At 32.7% G+C, this 16,610-nt stretch overlaps 2 protein-coding genes across 3 annotated transcripts; one reads left to right on the top strand and one right to left on the bottom strand.

The window, feature by feature from the left end:
- The first annotated feature begins 6,672 nt into the window (after positions 1-6,672).
- LOC102578340 (2,3-bisphosphoglycerate-dependent phosphoglycerate mutase) lies at positions 6,673-10,390 on the top strand. The gene is made up of 9 exons (XM_006353952.2): positions 6,673-7,077; positions 7,654-7,925; positions 8,136-8,359; positions 8,620-8,738; positions 8,828-8,984; positions 9,070-9,171; positions 9,261-9,380; positions 9,959-10,012; positions 10,094-10,390. The coding sequence occupies exons 2-8, from the start codon at positions 7,655-7,657 to the stop codon at positions 10,001-10,003; spliced, it is 1,038 nt and encodes a 345-aa protein (XP_006354014.1). The 5' UTR covers positions 6,673-7,077; position 7,654; the 3' UTR covers positions 10,004-10,012; positions 10,094-10,390.
- A 556-nt stretch (positions 10,391-10,946) lies between these two features.
- On the bottom strand, positions 10,947-16,376 carry LOC102606331 (random slug protein 5-like). 2 transcript variants are annotated; one of them, XM_006353951.2, is made up of 6 exons: positions 16,208-16,376; positions 14,106-14,230; positions 13,854-14,030; positions 13,327-13,425; positions 12,732-12,974; positions 10,947-11,557 (listed from the first exon to the last, which is right to left on the bottom strand). In XM_006353951.2, the coding sequence occupies exons 2-6, from the start codon at positions 14,178-14,180 to the stop codon at positions 11,159-11,161; spliced, it is 993 nt and encodes a 330-aa protein (XP_006354013.1). In that variant the 5' UTR covers positions 14,181-14,230; positions 16,208-16,376; the 3' UTR covers positions 10,947-11,158. The 2 variants fall into 2 exon arrangements, with proteins under 2 accessions (XP_006354013.1, XP_015167097.1); XM_015311611.1 differs by having other exon boundaries at positions 14,106-14,223.
- Between the last annotated feature and the right edge of the window lie 234 nt (positions 16,377-16,610).

Here is a 16,610-nt window from a genome sequence, read left to right as displayed (position 1 = left end):
ATCTGATGAATTGAAGAGAAAGAATCAATGAGTTCGATTTGAAGGAGGAGTCTAAAGAGGCAAAGAGTTTTAATTGAAGAAGGAGTCTCACTTAAAGTAGAATTCCTCAAGTTACTGCTGAATTGAAGTGTTGGAGTTTGACTACAATACAAAAGAATAAATGAATGAAATTTGAAGGAGTCTAAAGAAGCAAGGAGTTTGAATTGAAGAAAGAGTCTTACTTGAAGTAGAACTCTAAGTCAAGAGAGTTCAAGTCAATGAGGAGTTTGAAGTAAACAATAACTCTATGAAGAATTGTGCTTAAATAGACGTGAAGTCGTTGAGAATACTTGTGCACTTACAGAGCAAAAAAAGCAATTGAGAAATTAACTTCGCAAGTGCTACCAGCGAACTGAAGGAACACATAGAACACATAGAAGGAACACATTGAAGAACCTGATCCTTTTACAGAGTTTATATGTTAGGAGTTTTTCTTTTTGATTGAGTCTTGATGTAATCTTAGTTCAGCGAGTTATAAACTGAATTAGGAGTGTTGTCTTCAGGTTGTAATAACTCGAAGAGTTGGAAACACATACCTTGGGAGGTTTGTGTTGAAGTTAAGGAATTAGAGTTAGTTCCATAGGTTGCAAAGTTTGTAATCTATTTTCTGTGGAGGCTCAGTGAGTTAATGAAGTTGGAGTTAAATCCTGTAGGGGTACAAGTCGTGGTTTCTTACACCTTTTGAGCCGGGTGTTTTCCACGTAAAAATACTATGTTTTTACTTACTGTCCTTACTGCTTTGCTGGAACACGTTAAATAACTTGTTTCACACTTAGGCGAAAAGTTAAAATCAGTAAATTATTAGGTCGTGCAGACCTACACTATCAAACTTTCATAATTCAAACAATTGCTAATATGATGTGGACTTTCCTCTGTATTAAAATTTGAAACAGTGAGCTAATGTTTATGGGACTTCCACCTTTTCCCAATTTGAAAGGGCATGAATCTTTCAACATCTTACATTACTTGTACACTATAGAAAAAATAAAATAAAGGAACCAAAATTAACAAGCTGTGATTAGATAATTTGAAATTATAGTAGTATCTACTTAGAATACATAATCAAGGTCCTTTTCCCAAACCTTATGCATAATGGGAGGTTAGTGCACTGGGCTTCGCTACCTTTTATTTTATTTTATTCAAAATCAATGTCCCTGATAAATGCATGAATTCTTAGTTGTGTGGTGAAGTTAATTGCATTATTAAGATGAGTAGTTAAGAGATGATTTCTCATAAATGTGACATTTTGTTACCTGTGAATAGTTGTTCAGCAGAAATAAATTCAATGAAACTGTTATTGATTTCATCGCCATACTTCATTTACTGCAAAGAGTGAATTATGCGTTAACTAGTGCCTGAAAATGTAGCTGAAACAAGTAATGGAACATTAATTAACAAGTCCAAAAACTCAGATAGAACAAGATTGTCCTCTAAGGGGTCGTTATGCAGATACTCCCTTTGTCCCTAATTACTTGTCCACTTTTCCTTTTATAGTTGTCCCTAATTACTTGTCCATTTTGACAAATCAAGAAAGGACAAACTTTTTTTACCTGCTATACCCTCAATTAATTATTTTGAAAAAGGTAGAACTTCTTGAAAATCTTAAATTTTTAATTCATCCACTTCATAATTAATAGGAATAAAATGATAAATTCACTATGTCAATAATTGTTTTCTTGATAAGTGTGTCAATTCAAAAGTGGACAAGTAATTAGGGAAAGAGGAAGTATATTAAAAGTTATTAAAGTTAAAAGGATAAAAACGTTTAAAAAGGTAAAATAACATAGATAAAATATCATTCTGGCCAAATTTTCTGGCCAAAAAGATTTTTCCATTCTTATTTATGTAAGGATTAGTTATATAGGTATTAATAATGCACGGATAAGTTGAGTTGAGTTAGTTATTCTTTTTTTAACTTGCATAAAATAATACGTAAATTCCTCACAACTTTTTTTTTCTTTTTGGTTTTCCATCCGGTGTCCGATACCCACATTGGAGCCCGACTAAATTCCTCACAACTTAAACATGCCTTAGTTATGCATAAAAGAAAAATGAGAACCTGCTTAATACATGATAACTCATGTATAACTATGCAAAATTGATCAGATTTTTCCTTTGTTAATACTTAGCTCATATATGTCTTTACTTTTATCCAAATACGTCCCTATTTTAAAAAATTCCCGCTCTTAACTAATAACAAATTAATTAGTCAATAGACATCATATTTTAACACGTATCATAATCTTAAGAGACCAAGACTTACACGGTCAGTATGAAGGGCATAATTGTATGGGAAAATTAGCAAACTAGTCAAACTCCCTAACATAATTATTAAAAACATCTACACATTAAAATAATTATTGAAAATGTCAATATGTCAATATTTTAGTAAATAAAATGTATCATAATATAATTGATTTTCTTTCCTTTTATTTCTCAAATCAGGCCCCACATTCAACTAATTTACTCCCCTATACGTGAAAAAGAAGAAAAAAAACTCCCATTACCCACTTTCCCCTCTTTCTAGGTTTATACCCCAAATTCTTCCTTTCTCTCTCTTGAGTTTTTTTACCACTGTTCTCTCCTTTTCTTGTCTAAGAAAATCACTTATTCTACTTTCCTCCAATTTGTTCAAGAAATCTCACAATTTCTTCAAAAAAAAATTCACCCACGAATAAAGGTAAATGCATTGTCACTAAGTATATTTTGATTTCCAAAATTGGGTGCTGAAGATTTCGAAGAAGTTGTTGAAGACCAAGTTGAGAAAGAATAATTTCCTATTAGTTTGTTTTGTATTTATAGTTTTTTTTTAGAATTTTGTATCCTTTCTCAATTAATATTCAAATCTGTATGTATGCTATTAATATTTGTATTCATTCAAAATCTCATGTTGTATAGTTTATGAATCTTGTATTTGTTCCTAATTTGAATTCATCCCAAAGGTATGTTAACTAGATATGTATTTTATTTAGAGGAAGAACAACTTCCTATTGGTTTGTTTTGTTTTGTTTTTATAATTTTTTTTAGAATTTTGTATCCTTTCTCAATTAATATTCAAATCTGTATGTATGCTATTAATATTTGTATTCATTCAAAATCTCATGTTGTATAGTTTATGAATCTTGTATTTGTTCCTAATTTGAATTCATCCCAAAGGTATGTTAACTAGATATGTATTTTATTTAGAGGAAGAACAACTTCCTATTGGTTTGTTTTGTTTTGTTTTTATAATTTTTTTTAGAATTTTGTATCCTTTCTCAATTAATATTCAAATCTGTATGTATGCTATTAATATTTGTATTCATTCAAAATCTCATTCATTATACAAAATACAACATGAAAACTATAATGAATACAAATAATATACATATTGGAATGAATATGATTTAAAAACGGTTACAAAATTCTGGAAAATAAAAATACATTGTGAAAAAGGCACACGTTTGAGTTTTCTTTAAAAAAACGTAACTGATCAGAAAATTAAGTGATATTTACCTTTTTTTGAAATATTCTCTCCCTTGATTTTCTTCCTTCTGTTATTAAATCATTGTATTCTTTCAAATTAAACAAATTAAGAAATACATAAATAAGATATATAACAAACTAAACTATTGACACTTTTAATAAATATTGAAAATGTGGCAAAGGCATCCTATTAAATGCTAAAATTTTGAAAATTTTCCGTAATTGTATAGGATAAAAATTGGGTCTCACTATTGGGCCAACATCAATTCGACACATAAATAATGGACAAATATACAAAGGAGGTATTCGTTTCGTTTATCTGATCTTAGCCAAAAGAGAAAAAAAAATCAATCCAACCTAATTCACTTGTCTTTAATACTATTTTTACAAATCTAACTTAATTTGCATCCACTCAATTAATTTGAAAAATAATAATGAGTATTATGAAGTATAACCAATTTACTTTGCTTTTTGGGAAGCAGACATTAGGTCGACTAAGTTTGAATTTTAAAAAGCATATTCTTGCGAGTTCCGAATCTTTCTTTGGCCTCACCAACTTATTATTAGGTTTGACCATAATCTGAGTTGCCATATAATAATTATATATAAATAAATAATAACTATTAGTTCAGTAACAATATGAAAATCTACTCCCAAGAAACTATAGAATATCAACGATCCAATATAAAATAAGTTAAAAAGGCGATTCAGTATTTTAATCCGTGGATACAATAAAACATCATTGTATTTATGACTCATTTGTGGTATTCATAAATTTAATTTAATTTAATATTAATAAATTTAGTATTACCTCATGTCCTTATCACACTCTTACCTAATACGTAAATGTGTCATTTAACTTAATCTTAATTGACATTTATGTTTTTCAATTATGGGTGTGCACAAGTAGAAAATAAACTTGAAAACAAAGTAGACACATACACTCTACATGATATGATACATGTAGAACGCCACATAGGACATGAATTGTCATATATAGCATGCTACGTAGGACACATGTAGTATTAACCACATGTCATAATATTTGAAGAACTACAAAAGTTTGTTATCAATGATAAAAAAAATAAAAAATAAGTCAATTATTATTTCTAAATTTAAGAACTCGTCACTAATTTTTAAACAAATTAAAAAGAAAATGATATATCATGTAAATGCATCGGAAAGGGTTAATAATAACTCTTTTGATCTTTCAATTATTGATAAATTCAAATTCTGGTTCTTGTAATATTTGATTAAGCATAGTTCAATTACTTGATACATTCACTTTTGATTCCTTTACTTATGAATATTCACAATTTTTAAGTATTATTAACTATTCAATTGTCTAACTGATCATGTGTTATATTAAATTTGTATTATCGTATACATATTTGAACAACCAAAAACACATGACGTTAAATCATATATTACAAAGATCAAAATCAAAATTATCGGAACCAACGGAGTATATTGGTAGTTGGTGTTAGAAGGTAGAGGTGCAGTATGTTAGGTGGGTGGAAATGGAATTAGCAGCCATATATTATTGAACAAACATTATAAGCACGTGGCATTAAAGGGAGGCACGTGCAGGAGTTAGGTGATATTAATGGCCAATTTTTGAAGAGTTACCAAATAAATATGTTTAAATTAAAATATTAAAATTAAAAGTCAGTTGTATTGTTGAGACTCGAAAGGGTTAGGTCCCTAAGACCCCTTCAAGGGTTATCTACTAACTACCATATTAACTTTGAATTCAACCTTTCACTATTTACATTTTAAAAAAATGTGATAGATTAAATAAATAAATATATACACTATAGTCCCATAACATTAAATACATGTGATTGGTTAATAATAAAGATATATATTAGTCCCATAGACATTTGCTTCCCTTTCTTGTGATATATGAGAATCTCTAAAGGGGAATAGGATTTGAAAGTCATTGTTACGAAATGCTTATTAGGATAATAAAAATAAGAGTTAAAAATATTTACATATAATGGTATATTTACATGTTATAATAGGCAATTTGGTGTAAATTTTGCATCTCAAAGAAGTTCACATGTAAATAATTTTTAAGTGATAGTAATTTCTATACTAAATATATTAACTTGAAACTATAAAATAATGATGTATGATTAAGTATTAAATTATATTTTCACCCTAATTCACTATCCACATTCCACTCACAAAATTTCAAGGGAAAATTCAAATATAATTTTTTCCTTTTTATTTAGGGAATTAGTACATGTTGGTCAAACGGGTAAAACTTATTCGCACCGGGTGTTTACATCAAGTCAATACATGCATGTCATGTGTTTAAATTTATAGTTCATTTTTCTTCATTAAATCATGTAATAATAGAAATTGCATTGACTTGGTGTAAACACCCGGTGCAGATAAGTTTTTTCTCAATTAATATAAAGTGTTTGTGTTTGTGTTGGATCAAACTTTCAAAGTGTTTGTGTTTTTCAAAAAATATTTTTGAAGAAAACAACAGTTCACACTCAATTAATATTTTAAAAAACACTCCCTCTCTACTTTTGAATTGACACATCTATTAAGAAAACAATAATTGACATAGTGAGTTTACCATTTTACCCCTATTAATTATGAATTATAAACTTAAGATTTTCAAAAAATTCTACTTTTTTCAAAGTAATTAATTGAGGGTATAATAGGTAAAAAAAATTGTTCTTTCTTGATTTGTCAAAATGGACAAGTAAATAGGGACAACTAAAAAAGGAAAAGTGGACAAGTAATTAGAGACAGAGGGAGTACTTATAGAAAAAATTAAGTATTTTTTTCCAGCTTCTATTTTTTTATGTTAAAAAAAAATACTTTTTCTAAAATCTTGACCAAATACTTCAAACTCTAAAATAAATAAGTACTTTGACTTCGCATAAACTTGACCAAAAGGGTTGTTAGTTGACAAATATCAAAACTAAAGTAGAGATTGCTTTACAATTATGACAACATCTTCCCTAAAATCGTTATTCACATGTCTAAGTTTTTAATGAATAAACTTATGTAATCTGACTCAGACGTCACGATTAAAATAGAAAAAAGAAATATTCATATTTTGAAAGTGAAAAAAAGGGGGAGTCAAAATGGGAATAGAGGCATTACCTACCCACATATAGAGACACTATATTATATTCTTCTCAACACCCAATTGCCAACTGCATATACACACTTTCTGGGAGAAATTTCTTGGGCTTTTCTTTCTCTCTTTTTCAAGAAAACGATTTCTCCTAAGCATCCCATCATTTTCCCTCTTAATCTTGATTTGTCAGACACTTTTTACTCTATAAAAACTGAATCTTTATACCATTTGATGCATGTAATGTGAAGCATTTTATTTTCCATCTTCTTCTCCGCCAACTTTTCTTGGTATATATAAACTCAACACCCTTTTTCGTTTTCCCCCATTTAACCGCACCAAAAGAAAGAAAAGAAAAAGGGGGGAAAAACAAGATTTTTCTTGGGTAGCATCGTTTCCATTTTCTATTGCTTTGGTTTCTTCACCAACTCACAAGCATCTTCTCGCATCGTTTGGCTGTATAAATAAGCGTACGATCTCTAATTAATTCTCTGTATATTCTGCATTTTCTGGTGTTGATCTTAACTGGGTTTTCTTTTTCTTGGTTATGTGAGCTCTGTTTTCATTTCGATATGTTCGATGTTAATGGGTTTATTTGTGATTTTATGATTTCTGCTTTTATCTGTTGATGTAATGTATGTATGATTTGATATGGGCTAACCCCACTTTGTTTAATCGATGTCATATCTTGTTACTCGTTAGTCAGTGGGTTTTGTAGTTCTTAATCTTGAATTAGATCTATCTTGATTGCTAATTTTATTGGTAATGCTTAGTTATTCAATTGATGGGATTTTGCTCTATGCTTTTCCTTTTGGCATTGTTTGTGTTTATAACACATTCATTTTCATCTTGATGTAGAAATTGTTCCTATGAAAGAGGGCAACATTTTGTGTTGAGCTCTTGAAACTCAAGAATTAGTTCCTTTGTTTCTCTGAGTAACTGTGTTGTACTTTCTTGTTACATCTTTACTAGTTGAAAACTTGAAATGTTGCTGTTTTTTATTTGCATGAACTTTTCATTGACAATTATGGTTTCTCTGATCTCAGAATGGCTGCAACGACCCTTTACCAATCGGTTGGGACTCTTCAGTCTTGTAGAAATAATGTCAACTCTGGATTGTGTCCTGATTATGGGCATGTTTCCTTTAGATCGGTGTCCAAGGGTTTCAAAGTTGATGTGGGATTGTTGAGAGGAGGAAGTTTTTGTTCTAGAAAGAGAAGTAGTTGTGTAATTCAAGCCTCTGCTTCTCAGGCTATGGTGTTTGATGAAGCTTCAGCACCATCAAGTGCCACCACCAGTGACTCCAACAAGAAAACAAGTATGATAGTCCATCTCTTGAACTGTTATTTTCAAAATAATCATACGCACAGCATAAGATAAGAAGAATCTGTGATCATTTCTTTCATTATCACATTAAGAAGTAATTGTTCCCCTTCCTGGAAATGATTTTCATGGGATAAATTATATGATTGTTTTAAGCTACTCTGCAGCACCACATCTGATTCCCATCTTCCTCTTTTCTCTTCAGGTGAAGCTGCTTTGATCCTGATCAGACATGGCGAGTCTATGTGGAACGAAAAAAACTTGTTCACTGGTTGTGTTGATGTGCCTTTGACTACTAAGGGTGTGGAAGAGGCCGTTGAAGCTGGGAAACGAATTAGTAATATACCTGTCGACATGATCTATACTTCTGCTTTGATTCGTGCTCAAATGACTGCCATGCTTGCCATGACTCAGCACCGCCGCAAGAAGGTAATTTTGTGGTTAAAGCTTGTAACATTTGGATTTTTCTTACTTTCATTTCACAAGGGTAAGATGTGTTTGGGGGAAACTGTATCGTAATAGATAGAAATATTATGGTTTGATTAGAAGCCTAGTGTGTTTGCCTATACATGCTTTCAAACCGCAGTAGACTCCTTTCAGTTTGGTTTATCCTTCTGCTCTGAACTGCTTGAGGCTTCTGTATTGGTAGCCTAAAATATTTATCATTGCCACTTTCATGTCAATTTTAGGTGCCAACTATCATTCATGAAGAGAGTGAACAAGCAGGAGCTTGGAGTCAGATCTTTAGTGAAGATACCAACATGCAATGTATACCAGTTGTAACAGCTTGGCAACTAAATGAGAGAATGTAAAAACATCTTCTCCTTCCAAGGTTATTTTTCCTATCTCTTTATATATCAGTTGATGGTTCTGATGTATGACTTTGCTATTTTGTAGGTATGGGGAATTACAAGGTCTTAATAAGCAGGAAACAGCTGATAAATATGGAAGTGAGCAGGTTCATGAGTGGCGTCGTAGCTATGATATTCCTCCTCCGAACGGCGAAAGTTTGGAAATGTGTGCTGAGAGAGCTGTTGCCTACTTCACAGAGCACGTAAGCTGAAGCATATTTCTGTTCCATCATATCATCAATCCTGTTTTAGGTTTTATGAAATGACATTGTTGCTGTAATGCTGCAGATTGAACCCCAACTGGCAAGTGGAAAAAATATAATGATTGCAGCCCATGGGAACTCATTGAGGTCCATCATTATGTATCTTGACAAGCTAACATCCCAAGAGGTGGAATTTCAAACTTATTGGAATCTCTTGCATTTTTTTTTCGTCTTGTCCTGTTAGGAAACATTATGAATTGAAACTCTTCTTATCAGGTTATAAGTTTGGAGCTTGCCACTGGAATCCCCATGCTTTACATATTCAAAGAAGGAAGGTTTATTCGCAGGGGAAGTCCTCCAGCACCAACCGAGGCAACAGTCTATGCTTATACGAAGGTATGCAAATTCTCAAAGTTGTGTTTGAAGTTGTTTTATCTTTATCTAGACGTCACATTCTTGTTTGACAAATAGTTGGATGAAAGTGAAGCCAGAAAGAATCCTGTTGAACAACTGGTTAATTTGCTTTTAAAGGGAACAATAAAGAATAATAGCTTTGAACATGCAAAGGTTATTATTAGGCATTACAATTGGGTTATAGCACAAAGTTTTGAACTTCATATAGTTTGCTAAACAAATATGAAGCTGTGTAATCATGTAGTTAAGAATCGGAAAATTAGGTTGCTGCTACCTCTAACAAAGGCCAAACAGCGGTGCTTGCTTCTATACTTTGGAGTTTCATTTGATTTAAGTTGTCTGAGTAAGAATCCTCAGGTTCTCACCTCTCCAACATTAATTGAGATATTCTTCAGTCGGGCATAGAGTACAGAAGAAATAAGTCGAAAAGGAACATAGTAAAATGCAAAGCAAAACAGTCTTTACATTTGTTGAAGTCCTGGATTTTTAGCATTTAGCCGGTTATAGCTAATTGATTATCTTTGTATGACCAAGTACTCCTTTCTTTTTCATAATCACAGAAATTGGCTCAGTACAGACAAAAGCTAGATGATATGTTTGAGTAACGTGACAAGGTATGGCGATTTACTGGTGTTCTATTCCTTGAAAACCACCTGCTATGATTCTTGAATCTAATTATCTCATGGTTTGTGCAGGGGTTTGCTTTCAGTTGAAGTAGATTTGATATGCCTCTTGAAGACTAGTTTCTCTTGCAAATGGGAGTGATTTGTTTTTTCGTTTAATGTAGTCTTCGCATAGATAGGCCAAACAAACTCGGACACTTTTAGCCTTTCATAAATGTTGTTCTATATGTGAATTGTAATGTAGAATATGTTGGTTTTGATCAGTATGAGTAGACAGATTAAAGACAAATGAGCCTACTAGTGTTTTTGTTCATCTATACAGCTTATAAATAAGACAAATGTAGAATATACATGGGGTTTCTTTTCTCAGCTTGCTATGTGGTTCCATTTACATTATGCTATTTTCTTTGAATGTGCGTTGCATGTTGATCTTCAATTTTTATTTTAAGTTTGTAACACAAAATAGTTTACTTAGAAAGATACTTTAATTAAAAGCTATATCACTTTAGGAATTATTATTTTTCCTCCCGAACCCAACACATCAACAGGACAATGACAAAATGAGCACGAAATATGAAATAGCCATCCCTGTCAGGTTTCACTTTAAGACGTACAAAAAACTTATACATGAATTCTTATCTTGGATAAACAAATTCTAGATATTTGACAACCTCTTCAGATGTTATGTTCCCATAAGAAAAAATATTTCAATTAAGAACTACTATTAAACCAAGAATTAAGAAATAGGTTGTTGATGAGATCAGAAGGCAAACCAAAGATCCTTTGAACTCCTAAGGATCAAATATTATTGTCAGTTAACCACGTTCAAATGGTAGTAATTTACTCTAATTGAACTATTCATATTGCCAAATTAATATTCCAACTGCTACTTCAATCATTTCTTCTGCTATCAACTATACACATATCAGTAAAAGCAATTTGATGAACTGCCATTTTGCAAAAGCTACTGTCTCCACATTTTCTTGTGTTAAAAGAATTGGTATATGCAAAACATCCAAAAGAACATTCATTTTATAGCATATCACACTCATTACATCAAAATGTTCTCTGCTGAGTACACTTCAGTTCTGAACCATTTGGAGAAATGGTTAATTTGCCCATGTTGTGAGCATCTAGTTACACTGCTTTAACATTCGCAGTTCTAGGCAAAGTTTCTTCAATTGATAATTCCTCTTCATCAACATCAAGAGAAGGTTTCTCTACTTTCTCATCTAAGACTTCAGAATCAGAATCAGAATTTGTTGGCTCTAAAGAGGGATCAGCTGTCACAGTTGGTTGTGCATTTGATGCAGAACTATCGTCTTTCTTCCAGAAAGCAGACAACTTTTTATCATCTTCTCTCATCCTCTCAGCATATTTATTGACATCAAAATCAGCCTTATCATCTCCGCCAAATGCAGACTCCACCAGACTCATGTCAAACAGTTCTTCCATCATTTTCTTGCTGTTGGGGTCTTCTGAGTACATAAATTGGACTTTGCTCACAGTCTTTGGGTCCAAAAAAGGCTTTGCTAGCTGCACCATTTAGATAAATAAAATAATTGGTTGCCTGGTAATCAAATGGAGATGCTGCAAATAAGGGATGTGTCATACTAATATTTGAGAAAACAGAGTCCAAAGGGAATCCATTGGAATAAAGCAAATGTAACCTTAAGTAATGTAGCAACTTGAATGCTTAAAATTGAAGCAGGCACATATTTTCGCTCTAATGGTTGCTAAATAACCCAACCAAATCTTGGGGGAGGATAAGTAATTAATACATAACTCATACTTTCCTGCTTTTATTATTCATCTGTCAACAATCCTGGTTCCTCTGTTCTTTCTTTTCTTCAGAAGGCCTCTTATCTTTATCCAGTTATTTTTTCTTGATCAAGTAAAACTAGCTTTCATCAAAAGCCCTGATTCAGTTCTCACATGCCGTTCTTTCCTCACTTAACTTTTTATAGTTTCTCTGTTTCAGTGTGTGTTTAGATTTCGTGAAAATAGAAGTCCATGATCATCTGATTGACAACATTGTCCTCTTTCTTCTTACTCTATTCCATGCATCGCAATACATGAATTAAGTTTTCTACTGCAGACACTAGCCTTCAAAGTTTCAGCATTTCTGTCCTTTGGGAAAACCATTGTTTGCACCAAAATCCATCAGCCATCTTACGCACAACTGAATTTCTAGAAAGTAATTACAACTATGCAAGACATGCAGACAATGTCTTGGAGTCCCAGAAAGCCACAAGTAACTACAACTTTGGCTCAGTTTAGGCAAACAAAGCTAATCCCAGTCTGCATCATAAAGACCCAGAGTAAAGGACTAGGCCTACAGAAGACTGATAGAGGAGTATTAAAAAGTGATACAGCTCATATACCAATTGCAAACACCAATTGACCATGTCGTCAGTTATGCAATTCTCATGACAACCCCATGCATGAACATTTTTCTTTAGCATTTACCTGACAGTGAGCCTCACTGCTGCAATCTTAAGATACCAAAAGATATCCTTTTATCTGGTGTCAGGAAATCTCTTATTGTCAAGATGATCTTTAGTTTCAACATTAATATTGGAGGTCACAGTCCATGCCAATGATTATAATCAAAATTTATTCAGTACACATTATAAAGAAGTAGAATCCTGTAGTGTAACATTCACAAAATTAACAACTGCTAACTTAAACAAGTTTGAGGGAAAATTACCTTCCAAAATGGTTCAAATATTTTGGGTGCATCATATAAAATAGCTATCCCCAGTCTTTCAGGATAATAGTCTTGCAAAATATGAGCCGTTTCTTTTGTCACCTTGATTGAGAAATTTGACAGAGTGTATCCATGAAAATCAACCAACCAGATCATCTGTTCCTGGTCTTCTGGGAGATTTACAACTGCGTTTTCCATGCAATATACTAAATACTTCATCTGTCCTTCTACAGACTTAGTGTTCTGCAAGGAGAGACTCAAAATGTTATCAAGCTTGTGTTAGTTCCTTGTAGCCAAACATTAATCAGTATAACTTATTAATGCAGTTTTTGAAGTCCATTTCTTAGTTGCTGACAGACAGACGAGCATAATCAATTTGAATCAAGTTCATGAAATAGAGGTAATATAAATAACACAAAAAGAATGATACATACATTGTAGCTTTGAGGCCTATATAACTGAGTTTAAATGGTTTTAAATGTTCATTTTCCTTGCAATTATTATCTCAATTAACCAATTGGATTAGAAAATCATAAGCGATATGATTGTAACACACTATTTTACCCAAGAAAGAAAAAGCAAAACTGAAACCTACCTGACAACGAGGTCTCATGACAAGAACTGGCCTCCCATGCTTGTCTTTATAGTTTGACCTATAAATTTTGCCTGTTTCTGCTTCACTAGCCACATCATCCTGCATCAAAGAAATGCTTTTTAAAAAGAATTAAAAAATAGCAAGAAAGAACAGAGGATACTATTATCAACATGATCAGTACAAATACTACTGTCACGTTTCAAGGTTACAATCCGGCAGATACAGACTAAGGTAATGCACAAAACAATTTATCGGAAAAAAAATGTCACCCATAAATAATAATTATGAAGCAGATCATGCTAAAGGTCTACCGATTGAGGAGGTGTAAATCTCAAAAGAAGTTAATTTTAATTAATAAAAGCATCATTCTTTCTCCTCCACAAAACAGAAAAGGGCAAGAAAAAGAAAGAAAGACCCATAAATGCAGGTTTCAAAAGTTCATCAAGAAATAAGTGTCAAACAAGCATCTAGACACTTTTGAAGATGGTAAAAAAGAACATGACAGAGAGAGGGTTCAGTAGCAGTACCCAGCGAATTTCTTCAGGCTTGAAATCCAGTCTCCACTTCAGGGACGCTTTAAGCATCTTAGCTGCCTTCTTCACATTCCAGCTTTGAGCTACTAAATATCTTGAAATGGATGCATCAGAACAATAAAGGGCCAACTTACCTGAAAGCGGCCCAATCAACTTTCTCATCTCATCAATCTGCTAGGAATAAAGTACTGTTTATTAGCACCATCCAGCTTAAAACCATGAACGGAACTTTAAAAATTGAGATACCTTGTTCTGTTCTTCTTCCGGTCTCAAAGAATTCTCAAAGCCATTTGGCGTGGGTTTTGTTGGACCAGTACTCATAGTTTCAGGGAGCTTTACTGGTGTAATCAAAACTATTCAACCACTGCACACTGTAATGAAAATGACTACAAAGTAAAGTTTCATTGTAATAGTGCAGCCTGACAAGAACACAGCTATAACCAAGGATCAGAACAAACACAACTCAAGCAAGAGCCAAGAATCGAAAGGAACCCCTTCCCTCATAAATGTAGCAGAAAATAGTTGCAACTTTTTCATTGTCTTATCAAAATCTTTTAAAGATCAAAAAACAAAAATAAATAAAAGCCATATAATTATTTATTCAGGCAGCCCTTTTGTTCTCTAGGACATAAAGGAGAAGAGAACCATTTCCCAGTTAGAGTGATGAACTTTTGCAACACGTGAATATGAAGAAATACCTCCCCGTATTAGCAACTGTGTGGGATTGCAAATTCTGAACATAAACCTTGAAGTTAGGACCATCTCAGAAATGGCATTAGTTGCACGAAGTTTAAATCACATTTACAAAGCATTTCTCATAGCTGTTTTTCCTTTTATAATGCTAACAAGAAACTTGCTGCCTGTTGCTTGCAACTTGTGTAACCAGGATAATCTATTGAGCACTATATAGTAGATGACAAAACCTAATCAGCCTTCATTGGTTCATGGGACTCATGCAGGGAAAGGCATAATCGCCTAGCAGTGACCACAATTTCTTTGTATCACTTCATTTATCATCTTTGACTAGGTATTTCATGTATGTTTACTACTAGCCTTGACATGTTTTCATTTGTTAGCTTCCATTGAACTAACATCGGAATTTGAATATTTTGAATGTTTAGCCCTTAAACTAGTAAGCCATGTTAAAAAGCATGAAAAAACTCATTATGTATCTTCATCATAATATCTTATGATATATCACATTAAAGATTCTAGTTCCTCTACCAGTACATTAGCACCTCAACGTGGAACTCACCAGCAGTTTGCAACACATCTTCTGATATTGATATATGAAGTCCAAAGTCAAAACTGATGACATTCTAAGTTCTTACTAGAAAATGATAATAAAACATTCTCTTTACCCACACTTCCTTGATCAACACTTTATACTAGACACCACCACCACAAGTTTAGCACTCCCCTTTCAATTGCCAAATATGTCATTAAGCCATTTAGGCATCACATGCTATGTCATAACAAAATATTTGACGGATAAAAACTCTACAGAGCAATACGTTTGGTATAAAATCTTCAAATTACCAGATTGAAAAGTCAAGATTCAAACTAAGAGAAGCTTTGAGGAGGAAAAATATGTTAATGCCTAACATGATTTCCTGTTCGCATTCCCAGACGGCGCAACAGGTAAATGTAAACACGAAAATATTGCAATGTCCACTAAGTTGTTAAGGAACAATGTAAACCTAGATTAATGGTTTAGCTGCAAGAGATCAGAAACAACATTTAAAATCTATCAAGCTCTTCTTCATTTCTACTATCACTTAGGAACTTGTTATTGATGAAATGATAGTCATCAATCATCATCCATTAAATCAGTTCGCTCAAACACGAGTAGCAATTTTAGGTGAAGCTGCCATGTCCAGAGGTAATATTCGAAGTGTACATCCTCATTTCAGTGATTCTTATTCCCAAAAAAACAGAACTTGACTTTTTCTACCAAAAAAAAAAAAAAACCACCATCACTTTACTTTTCTTACATTCTTGACGTAGCCTGAGATTTACACAACCAAGACCAAACCTTGTAATTGAAAACTTCCAATTGCACAAAATTTCCAGTATACAGTGCAAACATCAACAAGTTACCCTCTTTATGGGGTTTTAACATAATTTTAAGTCCAATTGTCCAACTCATCACACCACATAAGCTTAGTTAGCTTGCTAACCAACTAACTCATGATTTCTAAAAGCCAGAAATCAAGATTCCTATAGTTGTAGTGATCACAGAATTCAATAAACAGGCATCAAAACAGAGTGGGTGCTCAAGAAAACAAAAACCCAGAATTCATTTTCAAAAATATAAAAAACCCAGAAGAGAATTGAGTAGTTGTTACCTGGGTAACTGTAAATTTGAAGAATTGGATAAAGTTCAAGAAGATCTCCTCAATGATCAAGAACCAGAATCCACCGGAAGAAGATCAGTTTTTGGCAGAGATTAGAGAGGTCATTATACATTATACAGTTTTTGGCAGAGATTAAACAAACATATATATGATGGGAAATAATCCTCATATTATATTATAATTAAGATGTATGAATAGAGCTCACCATGTGAGAAAAATCTGAAGACAGTCCCTACTGGTAACGATAAAGGACAAAATGGTCAAAATCGTAAAATCCTGAATCAGCAAGCAGGTAAGGTAATTTACTTTTGGTCCCTCAAAGTCAATTTTCAGTTTGTCAAGTTGACAACTTACTATTATTCTATTCTTTTTAAATTTATTTAGTGAATTTTAT

The sequence above is a fragment of the Solanum tuberosum genome, unplaced genomic scaffold (genome assembly GCF_000226075.1).
Source record: "Solanum tuberosum cultivar DM 1-3 516 R44 unplaced genomic scaffold, SolTub_3.0 scf00164, whole genome shotgun sequence".
Lineage (NCBI taxonomy): Eukaryota > Viridiplantae > Streptophyta > Magnoliopsida > Solanales > Solanaceae > Solanum > Solanum tuberosum.
The sequence above is the reverse complement of the archived record's forward strand: the minus strand, read 5'-3'. Positions and strand labels throughout refer to the sequence as shown.

Bases quoted from the DNA above. Each gene is read 5' to 3' on its own strand.
- LOC102578340 (XM_006353952.2), top strand. From the start codon at position 7,655: ATGGCTGCAACGACCCTTTACCAATCGGTTGGGACTCTTCAGTCTTGT. The intron at 8,360-8,619 runs GTAATTTTGTGG...TGTCAATTTTAG, and splicing joins CTCAGCACCGCCGCAAGAAG to GTGCCAACTATCATTCATGA. The intron at 8,739-8,827 runs GTAAAAACATCT...GCTATTTTGTAG, and splicing joins TGGCAACTAAATGAGAGAAT to GTATGGGGAATTACAAGGTC.
- LOC102606331 (XM_006353951.2), bottom strand. From the start codon at position 14,180: ATGAGTACTGGTCCAACAAAACCCACGCCAAATGGCTTTGAGAATTCT. The intron at 14,031-14,105 runs GTATCTCAATTT...TATTCCTAGCAG, and splicing joins CGGAAGAAGAACAGAACAAG to ATTGATGAGATGAGAAAGTT. The intron at 11,558-12,731 runs GTAATTTTCCCT...TAAATGGTGCAG, and splicing joins TATTTGAACCATTTTGGAAG to CTAGCAAAGCCTTTTTTGGA.